At 49.0% G+C, this 21,083-nt stretch overlaps 1 protein-coding gene across 2 annotated transcripts; it reads right to left on the reverse strand.

The window, feature by feature from the left end:
* Window positions 1-956: 956 nt before the first annotated feature.
* Window positions 957-19,370, reverse strand: kdm5a (lysine (K)-specific demethylase 5A). Of its 2 annotated transcripts, none has more exons than XM_049009001.1 (28): window positions 17,869-19,370; window positions 16,833-16,910; window positions 16,238-16,360; window positions 15,700-15,870; window positions 14,843-15,034; window positions 13,817-13,895; window positions 13,522-13,610; window positions 13,212-13,370; window positions 12,475-12,594; window positions 12,232-12,390; window positions 11,894-12,075; window positions 11,264-11,426; window positions 11,055-11,174; window positions 10,782-10,976; window positions 10,481-10,662; window positions 9,575-9,699; window positions 9,287-9,437; window positions 9,080-9,194; window positions 8,500-8,855; window positions 7,801-7,939; window positions 6,636-6,815; window positions 6,121-6,276; window positions 5,260-5,811; window positions 5,038-5,175; window positions 4,671-4,815; window positions 3,006-3,226; window positions 2,391-2,810; window positions 957-1,761 (listed from the first exon to the last, which is right to left on the reverse strand). In XM_049009001.1, the coding sequence occupies exons 1-28, from the start codon at window positions 18,013-18,015 to the stop codon at window positions 1,528-1,530; spliced, it is 5,091 nt and encodes a 1,696-aa protein (XP_048864958.1). In that variant the 5' UTR covers window positions 18,016-19,370; the 3' UTR covers window positions 957-1,527. The 2 variants fall into 2 exon arrangements, with proteins under 2 accessions (XP_048864958.1, XP_048864968.1); XM_049009011.1 differs by having other exon boundaries at window positions 5,047-5,175; window positions 17,869-19,367.
* Between the last annotated feature and the right edge of the window lie 1,713 nt (window positions 19,371-21,083).

The following is a 21,083-nucleotide window of genomic DNA, read 5'->3' on the forward strand; positions in this document are numbered from 1 at the left end:
CTTTGTTACACAGGGAGATGAAACAAACATTGCGAGCAAACCAGCAGTGGGATTTATGTCATATTTATACCTATAACTAAGCATCCAGTTCATTTTGGATCAGCGTCAACTTAGAATAATGATAATTAGTCCCTGTGGGCAAATTCTTTTCACTGACCCCATCTTGCTGTCCAAGAGACACGACACACATACAGGTGAGAGTGAGCTTGGGAGTCACAGCCGAGGGTCAGCTGGCGTGTGGGACTGGAGCAGTGGAGTAAGGGCCTTATTCAGGCCATGGACATGTGACTATGCTGTTGAGGTTGGGGTGTGAACCGATGACCTTCTGATCACAGGCGTAGAAGCTTAACCTGCTGCACCACAAACCTTCTCCGATTGGAAGATGGAGACTTAAACATTACAATTTATACCACCAATTCCTCACTGAAAACTGTGCCTTTTTCTCATTGGTGGAAGCCTCTAGACAACCTCTAGTATGGTGGTTCAAAGAAGCTCCTTGAGGATGCTCACATCCCCAAAACTGACCTGGCTTCCACCTTTCAGCGTCCTGCCTCCCGGTGGAAGTTTAGTGAAGCCCCATCTTCTTCTCCCTTTACACAGCAGAGCACACGCTCTCTCTGCCCCTCTCTTATTTTAGAACATTCTGTTAGCCGGTATTGCCCAGACATCTAGATCAGCCGGACGAGCAGCATCTTCTCCCCATCATTCAACGTACCTAGGAGAGCAGCTCCAAGACCATCTTCACCTGGCAAACTGTAAAGAGATGACTCAGGATCATCACACCAAAGGACCAAATCACTCCTGGAGCAGCACCAAGAAGGCTCACCAAAGATGCGTCATGCTTCCCAGAACTAGTCCAAAACTATAAATGGTTCCTCATTTGTTATCCACAGATTAAATCTTGACACCTGTCACCCCCAGCTTCTAAAGGACAGACTGAAGATAGTGGCACCCCATAGCTTTGACTAGGAAGAGTTTATTAAAGGTGATAAACGACAAAAAGCCACATCCCAGGTATTTTGATGCTCAAAACCTATTTACATTATAAATATGTTCGCTACATACAACCACTCTCCTAGTCCTACGTACTGACCCGTACCGCGGGGCAGGATTACGGCTGCGGGTGAAAAGTGTGAGTGATTTCATGATGAGAACCAGGCCAGAAGCCACTGCCTCTCTGCGTGGTGGAGCGGGTATATCCGGTTTATCATCTCGATGCAGCATATACGTCTCCATGAGCTGCGACATTCTCTCGGCGTAACATCGCAGTCAACTCATTTTGGGTTGTAGGGTTTAGCTCCTGTCACCCCTGCTCGAGGGATGAGGTGCAGGCGAGGTGACCGTTCTTCTAGAACGATCTGCAGCCACACCTGGGGCCTTCCCTGGTGTGCATAAGGATCCCGACTCTGTGCGTTCATTTAGATGCATGTCCAACGTTCTCATTTGTCGAGACAAACTTTGGGTTCATAATCACAAAAGGAGCACTGGGCTACCCTTGGGCTGGTCGGGCACCCTGGCATCTCTGCGTTAGCTGCTGTCCTGCAGATGTAGCAGGGTGGTGGGCGGGAGGCCCTGCAAGGAGCATGGGGGCGGAGCCTGCCCGGCAACATCTGTCCCCGCCTTCCCAGCCCCGCCTACAGCCACCTTGCGGGAGCAGGCTGAGCATATGTAGTCCTCATTTTCTGCCATCTCACAGGACACGCCTACGCAGACCTGGTGGAACCACTCATCGCAGCCGCCGTCACACTGCACCCAGTCCACCTGTTCGAGGACGACGGGAAGAACAACGTCGTGTGATGAAGGAACGGGAAGATGGAACGAGAGAATGACAAACATGCGGGTGGGTAAAAGGCTGAAGAAGTACTAGAGGTAGGTAAGACACAATCACCTGCACTACGCCCAAGGCAGAAATGCAGCATAACCGCTAGCTAGGTACTGTTGTGTTTACATTGCTAGTTAGGGCGATGTAGACAGTTCTTTTCAGCCATAACACTCTCTCACGGCGCCTTTAAATCATGGCGAGTCCCTAAATCAGGTCATGGAACGCGGCAAATTAATACTGTGCTGATTTAGGAATTTACTCCCAAAGCCAAGGATCTTGGCGCTATTGCTGTCATACGCGGAATCATGCTTTGCGACTCCCCAGGCATCGCTGTCATATCCGACAGGTGTGACTGATACCCAGCTGGCCTTGGTTACTGGAGATACTGCCACACAAACATGCTTGGTACCAGACAGCCAAAGCTTATTTGCTACACATCTAAAGGCCCTTCTGAAGGGTAAACCTTCTCGGCATCATTCTGATTGCTGGATAGGACTCGAGTCCAAAAGAAGCCGACAGCAAACCGCAAGGCCTTGCTAAGCGCGTGTCTGCCGGCTGGACCTCTCACCTTGTCCTTGCACGGCCGCTGGCAGTTCTTGGCCGCACACACTGCATTCTCATCGTTGGAGTCCTCGGCGCCAGACCAGTCGTATTTGGATGGGATGTCCAGCACCTTCTTCTCCCGCTTCTTCTCCAGGCTCTCCTTGGCCGCCTCAGCCTTGACGGCCGCCTTCTCCTTGCGCTTCCTCTCCTTCTCCTCCTTGGCTAGCCGTTTGGCCAGCTGCTTCAGCTCCTTGGACTTGTCGGGGCCCAGCTTCAGCTTCTTCTTCTTGGGCTTGCCCTCCACCTTCTTCAGGTCCTTGGACTTGGGTCGGCCCTCGCCGCCCGCCAGCAGCAGCTGCTCTGCCTTCTCCAGCTTCCGTTTGCGTTTCTTCTCCGGGTCCCGCGGCTTCAGCTTCACCGGCTTCTCCAGGACGGTCTCCTCAGGCTGCACGGAGAGATAAACAGGATAAAGAAGATAAAGAGCAACATAGGAGTGTCCACATGGTCACTCCCGCAGATGGGTGATGAGAGGAACGTACAGAGGTTCTCAGCACTAATAATGATGCATAAAGCCAATATTCACACTTGCACAACCAATGCACTGACATCTCAGCAGGGTTCTGACATGGAACGCACTCACCTCCATGACCTGCAGAAAGCGTTCTTCTGAGGGTGGGTGCGTAGCCTGCAGGATCCTCCAGATATGCTGGGTCTCGTCCAGGGAGACCTCCAGCAGGTCGCCGACCATCATCAGCTCTTCCAGCTGGGCCTTGGCTGATGGGGACAGCTCCAGCACGGGGGGCTCCAGGCTGCGCGGAACCAGGGGTGTCTTCCTCGGCTGTTTCCGGGGCGTGGCCGAGTCTGGGGGGGTGGATTGTCAGGCACGTATTAGGCTCATTTCTTGTGGCCTCGGGGTACCTCTTTCACGTTGTTATGGGCCAGCCTTGTAGGACCAGGGCTGGCCATTGTCTGCTAACTCATGTGTTGTCTTTCTGATAGTTTCCTCAATGGCTGGTTGTGCTACATTGGCCTGGGGAGGCGGCATTATTTGTCTTGGAGACGGCAGTCCTGGGGGGCCGGCTCTTTTCAGCTGTGCTCTTTCTCCTGGCTCCAGGCAACCGATTTATTGTTAGACTATGGGCAAGCGTTTCATTATTATTATTATTATTATTATTATTATTATTAATAATAATTTATTGGCCCCGTGGGGCAATTTTCTTCACCTAGCCCTCTTGCTCTCCATGACACATGCCCTCTGAAGTCTGTGGAATCGATACAACCCTGAGGTCAGGATTCAAGATGGCTGCCCCTCTTTATCAACAGAAGGTTAAAGCTGTCGTTTTGTTAGCACCTTTGTCTTATTTGTGGCTCATTAAATCGGTCGTACACACAGTACTGTCCAACTGCTATCTGTGGATGTGTTACTGTTAGGGATCGGGATCACTGGTCACCTCCCGATACAATATATCATGATACCTAGGTCCCGATTCAATATATATTGTGATTCCATAAGTATTGCAATCCTGATGTGATTTTCTTCACAACTTTTTCCATTAAGAATTGTAAAACCTTCAAACGTGAGAAACGTTGAGTCATGCCACTAAAGCTTTACTCAAATGCTGCACAGACGAATGCAGGAGTAAACAAAGGCAGTATTTAAACAATGCGAAACAACTTCAAAATGTAACGGTATAAATTTTAACTTCAAATTAGAAGTTAACAAAAAGCTACATTTGCTACTGTTGTGGTATAAACTACAAAGAACACGTTTGCTTTTCCGTTGCCTTGTCTAGGACAGGGTCTGCATACAGTATGGCTCATGTCCAACTCCTCTTTACCGTTTAAATTATGAAAGCCAAAGTTCCTCCACACACTGGGTTTAAACTGTGGAGGAGCAGCGCGAATCTCTGCTACACCATCTACCATTCCTGTTATTGCTAAACAAAGCTAGACAATAATTGGCCGCTACTACACAGGATGCTGTGCTGCCTGTCAATGTGGAAATACTTTAGAGCACGCCACCTGTAGGACCAAAGAGGAACTGCTGTTTCTTCACCTCAAATCCACACATATATAAATTATAAATAAAAATTGCTTTGCCTCTACATACATGCACATCACTGCCACCCATCCAGCACCTTGCTTACGCACTGATATACTAACAGACCGTGCACATCTTGTATGTTCCTTTGACCTTAAGTTATTAATAAAGTATATATACATTTCTTAGCGCGAGGGTCCATCAGTATATCAAATTGCATTGTAATATAAACAGCTGAGGCGAACACAAGCGTGGAGTTCTTACTCTGTGCGCAGGACTTGGACGCGGAGGAGTAGGCATGCTCGGCACAGAAGGAGGGCGTTGCTGGCCACATGTGACTGACCACCTCCTCTGATTTGACAGGGATCTCCTCATCACAGAACAAGTAGGGCTTCATCCCACCTGAGTCCTGAGGCAGATAGAAAGGGCATTTTCCCATATTAAATGCATTCTGTGGGTGAGGACTGGGAAGCACTGATGAGCAGCAGACCCCCTAGTGTTCAAAAGCCATAAAACGTTTTTGGTGCAAACAGTCCAGGAATATTTCCAGTAAAGAGACTGAGATAAGAGTAATGTGAGATGGAAACACACAGGTCTGAAGAGAGAGGGGCGAGAGGTTCTTCATGCTCACAAATGTCACCTTCATGTCGTAGCCGTATGTCTCTCGAATGTCCTCATCAGAGTCGGTCTCCTCGTCATCGTAGTCCATGGATTGCCGTGGCGAGGTGGACCTGCTGAAGCCGGCCTGCTGGAAGGTCTGGATGTGACCCTGGAAGGAACGAAGACACAAACACACTCAAAACACGTCAAGGAGGTCGCATGCCTCAGCGCCCCCCGCAGGCCGGGGTCACACCTGCAGGTCAGGGTTGGCCGCGGCCTTCTGCAGCTCGGCATTGATGATCTTCTCGGTCTTCTCTCGCGCCGCCTGCTCCACCATGCGCTGGCTGAGCACCGACAGCTTGGCCAGGGCGGACGACAGCTCATCGGTGGCCAGGGCCTGGCGGGCGCGGTCCTGCCAGCTCATGGCCCGCTCCGTCAGGCACTGCAACGCCTCGCCTTCAGGGAGCCTCACTGGAAGCTTCTGCAGTGACACCAGCAACGACAGGATGGTCTCCAGGCGGGGGCGCCGCGAGCGCTGGCACAGCGGGCACAGGAACTTGGCCTCCTTGCTCTGCCAGGCTAGGCCTTTCTTCTGGGTGCCCGCCTTGGGCAGCGGCACGCAGGCTCCATGGAACCAGTCCTTGCAAAGTTCACACTGCAGCATGAAGCCACTGGCCGTCTTGCGGCACAGGCAGAACTTGACCTCCTCGATGCGGTCCGCCATCGCCATCTTGGCCAGGTTGGCCGCCCGCAGTGAGTGGATGGCCTCCAGCTCCTTCTGCTCCTTGGTCTTGAAGGCTGCCACCTGGGGGGGGGGGGGGACAGCAGGTTTCACATGAACACAGCTCAGTAGCTGGCGATGGCGAACGGCAGAGCGTAGTGGAGGCATCTTTGCGTCGGTTAAGCCAAGAACGCAGAGGAGGATGATTCCTGTTGGTGTGGGTGGCAGCATCAGCTGTGCTCTCTGCAGGGGTGTCGTTCTCACTGTGCACGGCAGTAATGGAAATAAACAACGCAGAGCGTTCTCTGCCTAAGGGGGAAGGCTGGGAGAGATGCTGAGAGGATGATGGGAGCTGAGACTCATGCAGGACGTCGGTAGGCGGTCTCCACTCACCACTGTGGCCGGATCACGGACGTCGTCCAGGCCATCCTCCAGGTCACTCAGACCCTCCATCTCCAGGCCCCTTTCCTTCTCCAGCAGCTCTTTCGCCCTCTTACGCTTGCTCTTGCTGTTTCCGTAAACCCCGATATCCACGCGGGGGCTCAGCACCTACAGGATAGGTCACCTCGTCTCTTTGTGACGCCACAGTAACTGCTCTTGTGGCCAGCGTGCGGATCCCTCTAGATCCACGGACTGGCTGGCCTTGCTTTCTCAACTGTCATTGTGGGTACAACCTTCTGCTAAATAAATATAGCGAAATGTAACCCTTAAATTTTCTACTACGTTACCCGATGATTCCAGAAACAGAAAACTGCTACAGAGAAGATCCCCGGCCATCAAGCAACAAATTCTGCGCCAAGGTACAGATTCCATTCCTGAATTCCAAATAACTTATCATACCGACAGGAAAAGAGCGATCGCCCGCTGAGATCATCCGCCCGCTCGCCGGGCCTGCGCTCACGCCATACCTGCAGGAGGGTATAGGTGGAGTTCTTCTTAAGAAAGGTACGTGCTGTCCTCTCCCTCCAGGCCCGGGCGGCCGCAACCTGCGACTCCACCTGCGCCAGCGCATCCAGGCGCACGGGGATGGAGCGTCCGCGAGCCAACAGGCTTTCCAGCTGCTCCAGGTAGGCGTAGTTACTGCCATTCTGCAGAAGGAAAACGCAGCGGTACAAACGTGGTCAGGAAACCTTGCGCTCCTCACGTCGGAAACAGCATGCGGGTCATGCCCACCTGCCCCAAGACGTTGCCACTTTAAAGCAGACAGAGGGCAGTAGAATGTGGTAAAGATCCTGCCCTAAGGAGATGTTTTGTGGGACTCGAACTCAGTCATGTGATTACTGGATCCCAGCAGGTAGGCACAACCATTCTAACTTTGTCCCCCTGCCCCCGACACCATTAAGGACCCTCGACACCAGGGCTGCACGATATCACACAATTAGATGCCACATGCCCAATAACCACCATGGCTTTAGATCAGGGATGTAGACATTAGTCCGGATGCCAGCTATTTCGTACCAAAATTTGGTAACCAGATTAGTAGTGCGGCTAAAATATTAATGGGAATCGAATCGTGATGCCAAAAAGTCAGTAATCTGCAGAGATTCGGCATATTCTTATATTTAGTAAACTTGTCAGACTTTAAACTGTTTACCCCGTCATCTAAAGCTCTGGTGATTATTGCTTCATGCCATATAATTGCGATTACATCACAACATGACACCATGCAGGGCTATTTAACATCACCTAGGCTTAAATATGTGCAAGATATATTGTCCTACAAATACAAAAGACTGTAACCACATTTATTAAAATTGAGACTTTAGCCGTTTTATCTTGTGACTAAATATCTTAGTTGAACTATGCTTGGTTTTGAAGTAAACTATCATTTTCCTACCTACCACACATACGGGTGGACAGTCAAAACTCTGTTCTCGGTTTCGGTATCAGCGTAGTTACTGCGTTTTGCCTTTGGGGGGCAGTGTGGCTGTTGTGAGTTTTATACTGCAGACACTGTGATGAACAAGGCGCAATAAAGTCTTATAACTGGGAATCTGCATCCGTGTGAACGGCTGGCCATAAGCTGAAGGAATGCGAGGTGTACGGGGCGAGCACTGGCGTCTGCTCCGCTACCTGGATGGCCTCCACCTTCGCTGTCCACTCTTTGGCCTTCTGCAGAGCATCCCTCAGGGCCAGGACGTTGGGCAGGTATGCAGGGATGCTCCGGGCCTCCATCACGATGCCCTCCAGTGTGCTCATGCTGTGCCGCGGCCTGTGGTCGCACATGGGGTGGAGCGGCAGTGAGGCGTGTGCGTGTCTAATGGCTCCTGTGTGTGTGCGTATGTGTGTGTGACGTATGTATTACATTGTCAGGACCAAAGTCCCCACGATGTGCTAAAACCTGTTATTTTGACATTGTGGGGACAATTTTTTGGGGGAAGCTCAAATTTATAAAAAAAAAATCTGATGCAAAAAAAATTCCAAAAGTTTTGTTAAGGTCGTCGTTTTTGGGATTAGGGTTGCCCCCCATAGAAATGAATGGAGAATCCGCACAAGCTTTACAGCTTCCCCACCCAAAGCCCCCAGTGAGTAAGCCAAGTGGCAGTGGCAGGGAAAAACTCCCAAGAAGGAAGAAACCTTGGGCCCTCCCAGACTCAAAGGGGGAGCCCATCCTCCAGGGGGCAGCAGAGGAAGCCCTAACCCTAACCAGACCCAAAGGGGGAGCCCATCCTCCAGGGGGCGGCAGGGAGAGTCAAATAGATACCTAATCTGTGTGTATGTAAATGTGTGTGCATGCATGTGCATGTGTGCCTGTGTAGGCACCCGTCTCACCTGGCCTGCAGGCAGGTGCGTGCCTTGTCCTCCCAGCGCTCTGACACAGTCAGGATCTCCTGCAGCTCGGCCATGGCCTTCTCCACGGCGTGGTGCGGCGCCAGGCCCACGCCCGAGTCTATGAGGCGCTTCATGACCTCCAGGGTGACGCGCTGGGGCTCAGCCAACGCCAGCCGCACCTCGTCCAGCCAGCGCGCCTGCTGCAGCTCCTGCTTGAGGCGTGGCAGCTCGGGCAGCTGCACGTCCAACCCGGCGCCCAGCTCCAGCAAGGCATGCAGCTTGGAAGAGTCAGGCGTCTCGTCCGCTAAGGCCGCCTGCGCCCGCTCGTGGAAGTCCTCCACGTTCTCCAGCAGCTCCTGCCACCGGGGATGGGGGGGGAGATAAGCAAATCCTTTAGGAGAATCCATATTTTCTCATCCTAAGCATGAAAAGCACAGCAGGTCTATCAGATTCAATAACGGCTACGTTCCCCAAACACATGTCCCAGTCACATCCACGGCAGCTGCGTCTTATAGAGCTATCGCGGCATTTTAATTGGTCATTACTGGGCCCTATGGAGGGCTTGGGCAGGGACACTCACTTTGACCTGACGCGCCTGGATGATGATGCAAGGCAGCCGAAAGAGCTGCTCCACGAAGGCTTTCAGCTCCTCCAGCGTCAGCTTGCTGCGGGCTCGGCCGCCCTCCGGCCGTTGCCTGATGGGGTTACGGGGGAAAGAAATCAGGCAACGCCCACGCCAGCCTGCAGGGGGCACCGCCGATCTGGAGACGGAAGCCCAGGCACTAACCTGTGCTTCTGCTTGCGGCTCAGCAGCAGCTGGGCCACGGAGGAGCACATCTCGGCCTCCTTCACCATCTCCTTGAGGCGTCGGAACAGGTTGTTCTCTGGGTACTTCCTGTCTTCTGCATCTTCCAGGAGCACCTTCAGCTCTATCAGGTCTGAACGAAACAGGGAGGTGAGAGGCAGCCTGTGGAGACCCGGGGAGCGGTCTAGAGGCCCAGTAATACAGTAATCATTCAGCTCTTCGAGGAGATTAAAGGAGCAATGGACACCAGAGTCACCCAGGGACTCCCACCTTTCTTGTTCTTCTGGTCAGCAGCCAAGGCTTCGGTGACCCTCCTGGCCCAGGTGTCGTAAGACTGCGCACGTGACTTGACCCCGTGCAGCATTGAGGGGAACTCATCCAGGGTGTACCGGTATCTGTGAGGCACGCCAAGAAGACAGACACGCTGTGGCTGGGAAGCAGTGTCGATCCTGCGAGCAGCACTGCAGATTTCACTCACGCTGCTTTGCGTCAAGTTTGGCCAGAAAACCACTGTATACTGAGCCCTGTATACCACTGGGATTCAAATGACTTCTCCAGCAGCCATGGGGACAATTGGCGAATGAGACATCCATGAAGAAGAGAGCAGAGAGAAGAATAGCAAGCAAAATAGGGCAGGGTACAGTAGGGTAGAGTACAGCAGGGTATCACAAAGTAGGGCAGGGTAAAGTAAGGTAGTATAGATAACAGGGTAAAGAGTAGAGCAGGGCAGATAATACATTAGGATAGATGGCAGAGTAGAGTAGATAGAGTAGTGTAGATAACTAGTGTAGACAGCAGACAAGGATAGGCAGCAAAGTGGGGCAATGCAAAGAGCAGATTATGGTAGAGTAGAGCAGAGTACAGTGTAGGGTACAATACAGAAGGGAAGAGCAGGGTATCAGAGTAGGGTAGGGTAACGCAGTGTAGATGAGAGCAGAGTAAATAGCAGATTAGGATAGATGGCAGAGTAGGGTGAATAGCAGTGTAAGGTGGCTGGCAGAGTAGACAGCAGAGTAGGGCAGAGTAGAGTACAGAACAGTGCAGAGTAGAGTACAGAAGAGAATGGTTGAACCAAGGGTTAGATGACTGGCATTTGTTAGAATCCTGTAAAATTCAGCAATTGACCGGAAATGACCGCTTGGGATGCTTTCTGAGAGGTGGCCCCCCACCACCAACCTGAGGCATTTGCTGGCCAGGGGGCAGTCGCACAGATCAGCAGAGTGGTGCAGGCACACGAGTCGCTCAGGGCTGCAGTGGCACGTCAGCGCCGACAGGAAGCAAGTGGTCTTGCACTTGTAGCACTGACGCTCGTCGTCTGGGACTAACTCAAACACCTCCTGCTCAGAGGACAGCACCCCCTGCAGAGAGAGAGGGGTCGTGACACGGGAGGACAGAACACGGTGTACTAAACAGGCACCTCCAATCTAAATGACACTGAGCCTCACAACAAACAAACATTTGGGAAAACCTTCCGTACCATCTCCTGGACCGCCTTCCTGAGCCGACTTTCCTCTTCCAACATGTCTCCCATCTCCCGGAAGACAGCGGCGGCCAGCTCCACGTCCAGGCTTTCGGGGTCAGCCGCCATCTTGCACAGTAGTTCCTCGTGTGAGAAGACGCAGTAGCGTTGCAGCCGGCGGTAGTGGGCCACGCACTGACGGCCCATGGGCAGCTGGAGGAGAATTGCGCCACTTAGTGGAGGTCAGGACAAACCGCACGTATGAACCATGCAGCGCAAAGGCAAAGGTACCCAGTCCGCAGTGCAAAAATTGACAGCCTCTGCAAAGTTGTAGCCCTGATTGAAGCCACTGTGGTAGGCCCTGGGGAAGGTCACTACAAACTCCCCTGCGCACTGATTGGTCCGGAACACCTGACAACAGACAGATATGGGTCATGGAGATGTGAGAAAACAAGGAGACCAGGGACTTAGGAAGTGCGATGTGGTATCGCTGGACGCACCGGGACTCCGTGCTCCATGAGGACATTGGGGTTCATGATGGTGACCAGCTGATGCAGCAGGTCGGGCTGGGAGTCGAAGAGCTCGGGGGCCAGCTTCTTCATCACCGCCTCCAGCTGCTCGGCAGCGTGCGCAGGGACTCCGTACCACGTCTTCGGCTCACCCCTAGGGGGGATTTGAAAATCACCAGCAAAACTAAAAACTCCGGACCCAGCAGAACCTCGATCAAACACACCGGCACCTGCAGTCTCCAGCAACACTACTCAGCTCTCAGCCATGCTAGCAGCAAATGCCCTCGCCGGATAGCAACCGGCCGAATTTCAAGCCGAAAGCATGTTCCTGTAAACCAAGGTACTGCTCCGACCCACACGACCCATCTGGGGTGGTTTGCACATCAACATTAAACCAGACAACTGCACTATGAAGAGTTTCAGATTCCTGAAGACTGTCAATCAATGATCCAAGTCGGTGGGCCACAAACTGAGGGCAGAACTCTGCATGACCTCTGGCCTGAACTTCATAGAGTTAAGACGGGATCAGCTTGGACAAACGCCTGAACAACCCTGGGTGCCCATGATAGTTTAGTCTCTGTGAGACTGTGCCCTCCCTGTGGGAATGTGCCCTCAGCTCACCAGTGGAGGAAGTTGATGGAGTAGCTCCAGTGGTCCTCGATGTGCCAGCAGAAAGAGGAGAAACACATGCCCACGTACAGCCAGGGCACCTTCATGCCCGAGATGTCGGCGTTGATGTGTGCCAGGACCGACTGCTCCAGAACCGGCAAGTTGTTCAGGTTCCAGCCTGAGTTGGCGTACTCCTGCGGGGGTCGGCGCTTAATATTATCCACCACCCACTGTCAGCAGAACTTAGGATTTCAGCGTAGGACTGCAGAAAACATTTAAAGGCAAAGCCCACTTCAAAAGTCAGGCTGAAACCCTAACGGATCGGGACGAGTTGTGCCACATGTAATCACCTCCTCGTCTGACAGCAGCCTCCTCTTGGAGTCTCTCACGGGGAACCCGCTGCCCACCTCCTTGGAGCTGATGTCGGCTCCGTACTCCACGATCACGTCTTCCTCGATGCTGCTCACCAGCCTCCAGAACTCCTTCTCCACCAGCTCGGTGGGCACCATCTGAGAGAGAGAGGGGGGGCGGGGGTCAGTGCGTGTCCCCAGCCCCTCAACACCAGCCATGACGTCCTCGGTGGAGACACGTACGTGGACGGGCATGTTGAAGTAGTCAGACTTGAAGTGGTCGGCCATCTCCCCAAAGCTCTGAAGGGTGTACTCCCGCACTGCCTGCTCGAACCCGAACGCCTCCCGTGGTTTGCTGCACTCCTGGGAGCGAAAAAAAGAGGCAAGACACACTCATGAGGTTCTCAGGACTGTCAAACACTCATAAGTACAATCAGCAGGAAGCAAAGAACATGCGACTTTCCTGGTGCCCATTAGAGGAATGACAGACAATACATCGTTTTTTTGTTCCGTGGCAAACAAGAGATCGATCTGCAGGCCCAAATTTAATAATGAACTAAAAACAAATCACCGGCCGTATAAAAACCATCTTGCGGGTCAGTACTTTGAGAATCTTAAGTGACAATTCAGCTGACAAAATCCCTCGGCCTCCGTTACGAAAAACGACTAATCGCCCCAATGCAATCATCTCCATTGTTTTAGTAGTTATGCCTTTAGCTCTGGTGATGTTAAATTTGAATATTCACTGAAGTCTAAATATCGACACGCAATATCTGCCAAGATCGACAGATTGGCCCAGTGCTGATATGATAACTGATATATTGTGCATCTCTGTTAAGTGTTAGATAAACACCACAGCCACCCGCCTGCTGCCTGACTGGGGGCCATCAGAGAGACTTATCATATTCAGGGGAAAGTATCCCAGTCTCAGTCAGTCCCCAGCATTTCTAGCTACCCCCAAACGGGCGCTGACACTGTACCTCTGCCACACACTTGGGGCAACGCCAGTCTCCCTTGGGCACATCCTGGAGGGGCGGGATGAGGCAGAAGGTGTGGTAGCTGTCATCGCAGCCGTCGCACAGCAGGAGGCGATCTTCCTCGTCGCCGCGGCCACATGCCAGGCACATGTACAAGTCGATCTGGTAAAGAAAAAAGACGCTCGTTCACGCAAGCAGCTGTGTGGTGCGTGTTTGTACGAAGTGGACACTGCCCCACAGCGCTGAAGAATATTGACCCGTCGGGTCTGTTCACGCCTAACGAGTCGACAGGCAAAGCCAGAGGGGTACTCACGAAGTTGACCTCCAATGTCTCTTTTCGCTGCTGCATCTTGATGGCAAAGGCCTGGGCCTTGAGGTTACGCTGCTTCCTGAAGCCACCATCTTCAAATGCAAAGCGAGAGCGTCAGACGCGCGACGTGACTTAGCACCAAATCGACAAGGTGCGACAAGATCACTTGCTCAGCACCGAAAGAACAGACAGTCCTCTCAAATACCTAAAAAAAAAACACTAAGCTATTTGCTTATGGTTACATCGCAAACACACGCGGCAAATAAGAGGGAGGGAGACAAGGAGAGAAAAGCCGTACCAGCTGGTACGATCTCCAGCCCCACCATCTTAGGGCTCCCACCAAAGATCTGCAAAACCTTTGGCTCCTTGTTTTCTCTCTGACGGAAGGGGAACGAAAAAACAGTCATCAGAACAGCCAAAGAAAGTCAAACGCAGGGTCTGAAAGGGGAAAAATACCTAAAACAACCATGTAGAGGAAATAAATCTGACCACCAAAGCTGTGGTTTAAAAAAACTGGGAAAACGCATGTCAGACAGAATCTACAATTTGCAGAACATTTGAAAGCCGTATTTCCTCAGTCACTACTTGCAATAAAATGCATTTAAATTAGCGAAGACATTACAGTAAAATGCCAAAGCGGTTCAGGGGACCTGAAAGCCTGAGCAGCAATTCTAAATTCTAATCATTACAGTGCTGAGCAAAAGTCTTAGGCATTCAGTGAAAACTATGTTTAAATGATCTTCACGCTGGTGTAAAACCATGTGTCAGCTTAGTCATTTCAAAACCCCTCCTGAAGTCACCTCAGTATTTGCAGTAACCATCCAATACACCCACGCATTTTTGACACATACACATCGTATGGCTAATCGATACCTCAGTTATCTAGTTAACTAATTAGTGAACTGGTGGTGAAACTTAAATAAACTGAATGACTGGTGAAAAACTGGTGCTCCTAGCCATACAACAAAATATCAGCAGGTTTTCGGAAAACCAAAGAAATTCCTGTTCATTTTTTCATATTACTCTGTTCTAAGGTTAAATTGCATTTTTGACCTGGACTAATATATATTTACTTCCCAGATGAAGAACTTTAAACATGTCCTTTGACTGCCTAAGACTTTTGCACTGTACTGTATATACTCAAATTCAGCTAAACATCTGCATTCACATAAACTATCTTGTAAAATATGGTCACAAAACTCAGTATGCTCAAAAAAGGGCCAGAATACAGCCAAAGACAAAATGTCGCATGTCAGGTCCTTGTCTTTTCCCAGATCCCCATACCTGCATGATGTCATGTGTGGCCACGCCCCCCAGTGATTACCTCAGCAGACTTCAGCCGCCGGGACCGCCTCTCAGGCAGGGGGCGTGTCTTGCCCTGCACCATGTCACACAGGCCATCAGAGTCCTCCTCGTCTTCCTCTACCTCCTCCACCTCCTCCGTCCTCTCATCTTTCTCCATTCCCTCGTCCACTTCCTCTCCATCCCCTCCTTCTTCATACAGCTTGTGGACCCCCTGAGGTGGTACAAGGAGTCATCATCACCGCACAACCAAAACGCAAGAACTAGAATCTCCTATGATTACTAATATTATTACTATGGAAATGTGTGCTACCAACCACACTACATGCATCAGAGCACTGTGCAGGAAAGACACTGACTGGCAGCATTAAAACAGTGTGGACACTCCTATAGGCCCTAACTGTCCCTAGTGGCCTAGTCAGGTCCCAGACTTCCTGCACTTTAACAAAGAAAGTTAACCCAGTCTTTGGGTTAAGCCCTTAATGACTCCACTACTGGGACATATGGCAGAACGACAAACATCGTCCTTTCCAACAGCATCACCATTTTTTTAGCAAATGACTTCTCGTAACTATAATCATCTAGTTAGCTTTTAGAGGTTACTTGTTTTGAAATGATCCAACCAGTGTTCAAATTAAGATAGAGGTCCTGGGGGTCCCCCTAGTGGGCAATCTAACAATGACGTGATATAGCACAAGAATCTAATTTTTTTTTTCTCGTATGGGGCTGGAGGGACCCTGATCCCAATTCAAACAATGGATTCAATCAAGGAGGAATTCCTTTGGAAAAAAAAAACATAAAAAAAGGGGACAAGGTCAAACAAACGATGGACCACGTGTCGAACCCGCGCGGGTGCAGGCAGAGGAGGGGCAGACCTACCGTGAGCGTGGCACCAGACTGGAAGAGCTCGTAGGGGTAGAGGATCCTCTCAAAATGCGAGCGGAGCAGGGAGCCCGTGCCTTTGCCCGGGGGAAACCCCATGCGGCTGGCCACCTTAGACCATCGCTTCTCCTTACAGACAGTCTCAAAGCCGCCCTCGGCCGACACTATCTGCAACAGGTTGGTACGTGACAGTGAAGGAGAAGTCAGCTTTGTGCGCATGCACAACGAATCCTCTGAAGCCAGCAGACTTCCAAAACCAGTGGATATTTACAGAAATTAAAATCAGAATTCACATTGATGGCCAGGTACACCTGCATGTAACTAGGAATGTGTTTTGGCAATATTGGTGCAGACTTCACAAACAACGAATAACATAAATCAAGAAGCGTAATATAAATAGAAATAAAGGAGACAAACAGATAAAACAGGGAAAGTTCAAAGTACTGATTAGAACCAGGTACCCAAATATATACAAATAAAAGTGTCATACATGCCACACTGACAGTCTCCATGAGATTCCCTGGGGGGAGCCTACCTTACTGAGCTGATAGAGGTCCAAGATCCTCCTCTCCACATGCGGGAAACGGAGTCGGGAGCCTTGAAGCTCCCAGAACTTGGCGATCTGATCGAGGAAGTTGAGCTTCACACGGGTCAGTGCCTGGGGGACGCACAGAGAAACAGCGTCTTGTGTCGGCTGAGGTCCACATGCACAGCTGCCCCTCGTTCTCACCAGTGTGGCACAAGCACACACCAAGAGTGTGATTATCAAGCCACAGAAATCACAGGAAACTGAAGCCTGACCCCCAACTAGTCACCTTAGCCTATGGAGAGTCGCCCAATGGAACTTACAGTAGAAGGAAGGGTTACGATTCATGTTCGCTTTGTGGGATTTGAACCCTGACCGTCGTTGCATTGTTAGCGAAACGCTCCACTTGTCAAGCTACAGGAGCCATTGCTTTTGTTACTGACATACAGACGTCATGCACGTGTAATAAATGCTCCAGGCAGAAATCCAGTTTTAAAAGATGGTATTTGGCTTTTGTGTACCTGTGCACAATGCACCTAATGGGGGGAAAAAGGAAGAAAATAACAGACTGAGCCCTCTCTAGAGCAGAAGTACAGCGATTTACCTCCAGCTCGTTTAGTCTCTGGACGCGTGGAGTGAAGCGGAAGTTCCGCACATCGCAGGCAAACGGGGGCTGCCAGTCCTGAGGCGGAGATGGGGAAAGGGACACGGACTGTAAGCTGAACACATCCTCAACAGAACACTGCATGCAACAGAGCTAATATCTGCAGTAGGAATCAAAATTCACGTGCATTGTGTTTCAGAACATCTAAAAGCTAGACAAGCAGCCACATAAACCATCAAGTCAAATTAATAATTAATAATGTACAGAATTTAAGCAAATTATTTCCTATAAGATGGACAAAAAAATAAAAATTAAACATAGTGGCAATTACAAGGTAATACAGTGCCTGGGAGTCCCCCTGGGAGGAGCAAAAACATTATGTAAATATGCCACATCCGTTGAAGTACAAATAAAAGTTTAGAAATTACATGTGCCATATTCTGAGATTTCCCCACGTTTAACGTCATATCGAGTAGGATGTTAGTTTCATTAGTGACATATTACCTCCTACATACCACAGCATTTTACTCATAGCAAACAACCCAACAGACATTTTGTCTTTAGTAACAACTCGGAAGTTGTGGAAGCCATAATAAAATTACGACTTAGAAAACTTACAGTGAATTTCTTCTATGCTTATATGCTGTAATAACGAGATTTAGTTTTAAAAATGAGGGAAATTATTTTAATCATGAATTAATATATTTGATCTTAAGTTGAGCTAGGTTTAAGCGCCAATTTATGTGTTTAAATATAGATTTTAGCATAGTATCGCAGTTTCTCTCTGCGTGGCAAGGTCCCCGGCCTAAAATGCAGCTGCTTTTCCGAAGCAGCCTGGAAAAATGTGAGAAGCTGAAGCCGTGAGAAGTTTCCGCATCGGTACCGGACCCCCACAGCCGCTTTGGCATAACGAAACAAATACAAAGGGGATAAAAGACGCTGTGCAGGTATATACATTCGCACAAACAGGTATATGCATAATAAAGCAGAGGAATGGAAGGCGATCATGGGGAGCCTAAGCCAGGCACCGGGTTACCTCGGGGGGTCGGATTTTGCAGATGCCAGTTTTCTCGGCAATGGGCCGTATCTTGTTTATAAAACCCAGTGGGTCCGAAAAATCCTCCCAGCTGGGCTCGAAAACAGGACACTCCGGTGGGGGAACAAATTCAGCGATGGCAGACATGATGGTGCGCTAAAATGTTCGTTCAGACTTCGTTCTTTAATATAATAAAAGTCGACTAAAAAGGCCGCGGGTCTAACGTGTGTCCCCAGTGTACATGATTATCTTAGGAAACGACAGACATGCCCTGACACTTGTAACTTGCCAGATCGCCCCTGTAGGTGTGCACAAGCATTTTCACTCTTCTGTCCTAATAAAAAGCCGAGTCCTGAATGTCCTTCCATCGAGAACACAATGCATGCCCGTAAGTCTCTTAAGTTTCGCAGTCGAGAGTTTCTTTATTTTCTTGACCGGGCTGAAGGACTCCAAGGGATGATTGACTGTAAAACTCCACACAAGGAGTTTGGCACAATTTAAACAGTTTATGCATCCATGGTCTCGACGCTTCCCCGGGCAAGAGGCCCTAAAACCAGGGACGACCCCACAACTCCCCGCGTAGAACACTACGGTGGGGCAAACAGCTGAGATAGCAGATAAATCAGGCACCCTCCTCAAAAAAAGGAGGGTAGGTTATAAAACAAAAAAATAAACCAAACATATAAAACAATAAACAGATCTGTGACAATGATTGTTTTATTCCACCAAACGTAAAATCAGCCCAGCAGCATCGTGCGTTGTTTACAATCCATGCTTTGTAATCCAGTCATCCCCGATCCCATCGCCTTAAATAGTTTTGTTTTATTTTCTTTTTTCAAGAAAGCAGCACAGATAAGTGAACCCGGTTATCAGGACTTCTCCTAGAGCGGCGGCCACGATCCCCCAGTCCGGCGATCCGCCTCATCTTTAAAGGGAGCAAACAAGGGACTATGATCCTCATTCATTAAAAGGAGATCGCGGGAACGCATCCGATCTGGTCCGAGGCGAAGTGTTACTCGCATAATCGAAGCGTTTAGAAAAGGATCCGCCGCAGCAGCCCGTCGGTGTTTTCACTGAGCCATGTCTCCTCCGGTGATGCACGGCAGGGCGACGGACATTCAGCCCCGGCCACCGAAGCGCCGCCGCTGCGCTAAGCAGTCAGGTGGAAAAGAAAATAGAAACTTCTCAAACAGCAGCGTATTCCGACGCACGCCTCGAAATTCTGTCTATCTTCAGTAAATGGTCATATGTCCTCACGACTAAATCATTTCATAATTTAGTTAATATAAACTATCAACGTAATTTAGAAAAAAAATCGTCTTCCTTTCTTACTGTGGCCGCATCACCACTTATTTACCAACAGTTGTATCCTTCCACTTTTTTGTTTCAAACAGGCGAAGGAAAACGATACATTTTCATAAATTATTGAAATCACCCAGTTTGTTATGTTAAAATAAGCATAGACAGATATGTCGGGGTTCGCTTTAATGAATTATAAAGTTAATCGAATGAATCTATTCGGCGGATGGATATCAAAAAGAACAACGTTATAAGTAAGGTCAAAGTATTACCTTCCGGAATAATGGAGGTTCGCCGATTTACGTTTTATGTGCCGTTTGCCTGTTTATTTCCGGTTTCTTTTACGTAGCTTGTGCGGTAGTTTCTACTTTATAAACAACAGGAACAAAAATTTACTGCTCTGTAATGGTAATTTTCCCTTTTATTTTGTAAGTGGTTTCTTTGCGATTTTACAAATACGGCTTATGTATTAATATCATATTATTATTTATATCGCAACAAAACAAGTATTACACAATAATATATCTTCGAACATAAAGGATAAAAAAACATAAAGGTACTTATGACTTGACCAAGCGCTAAATGTCTGAAATCTTAAAAGCCTGAAATGAAACCATCAATACAGAAATGGGTAGCTGGGATCTAACATAAATGTAGGACTTTGGTTCGCCCCTGAATTGAAGGTTTGCTCCCTAGTGGGAATTTTTAAAACTGCATTTGCGCAATTATTTAGTGATTCTCAGCCATACCCTTCGGAGACCATGTTTATGCTGCACTTCCCATAGGTGTCAGGTCGCGTTTTACCCGTCAGACTCAATATTTTCGGTCTTTGCTAGTATCTCACAGACTGTGTTGCGCTTAAATGAAACAAAAAAAGTTAATTTTCAGTCGTATTAATAAAAACAAATATCAGCATAAGGAGACTTTTCGATAGCTCACCGTTCTCTCTAAAATGTACAAGTTCTGTGTCACCCAATTCCTTGATGTGGCTTTTAAAAATATTAACCAAAACAAGGTGTTTTGATTAATCGGAAACAAAACCAGGACCCTAGGCTCCACCAAATCACTGTGGTTTTGCATTCCTCCTATTCTCACATTTAAGCCTAATTTAATTAACTCAGTCTTTCATTTGCAGTTGTATATGAAATAAATTTTAATATACGTATACTAAGTATAATTATTTCATGTCAGATTGATCAGTACATTTCAGTTACATCAACAACAGTTAGAAAAGGATTCCATTATAATAAGTGATGATTCCTGGTCTCTCAAACGGGGGACGATGCACTTCATGGTGCTGCCACAGGAATGTAACGTTTGAGAAAAAAACCACGCTAAACAACCTGTAAGAAATTATTGCTGAGTCAGAATGAACTAGTCATGAAGCTGAACAAGTTCCAGCACTCTCTGTAATGACAATGTAAATACGACAGGACATATTGAACAATGTTTTTTTTTTGTGACAGAGCCGAAGCTTCCTTTGCAGTCTTAGAGCAGTCACCTCTGATTATAACGCTGATTTTGTTTTCAGTGTAATCTGATACTGTAGCATGCAGTCTGTTGCTTGGACATTACCAATATGCACTCATTGGCCACTTTATTGGATACGCCTTGCTAGCACCAAGTTGGACCTACTTTTGCCTTTAGAACTTCTTTAATTCTTCGTAGATTCACCAAGGTGTTCGAAACATTCCTCCTAGACTTTGGGCCATGTTAACATGACAGTATCACGTGGTCGGTGCAGATTTGTCGGCTAAATCTCCCATTCCACCACATCCCATAAGTGCTCTGTTGGATTGACATCTGGTGACTGGAGGCCATTTCAGTATAGTGAACTCATTTTCAAGAAAATAGTCTGAGATGAGACATTTGTGACATAATTGCTGCATAATCCGTCGGGAAGTAGTCATTAGAAG

Source organism: Brienomyrus brachyistius, chromosome 1 (genome assembly GCF_023856365.1).
Source record: "Brienomyrus brachyistius isolate T26 chromosome 1, BBRACH_0.4, whole genome shotgun sequence".
In the NCBI taxonomy this organism is placed as follows: Eukaryota; Metazoa; Chordata; class Actinopteri; order Osteoglossiformes; family Mormyridae; genus Brienomyrus; species Brienomyrus brachyistius.

Coding starts and splice junctions, on each gene's coding strand:
- kdm5a (XM_049009001.1), bottom strand. CDS start 18,015: ATGTCTGCCATCGCTGAATTTGTTCCCCCACCGGAGTGTCCTGTTTTC. Junction 11,175..11,263: donor TCATGGAGCACGGAGTCCCG/GTGCGTCCAGCG, acceptor GTCTGTTGTCAG/GTGTTCCGGACCAATCAGTG. Junction 10,977..11,054: donor ATTTTTGCACTGCGGACTGG/GTACCTTTGCCT, acceptor ATTCTCCTCCAG/CTGCCCATGGGCCGTCAGTG.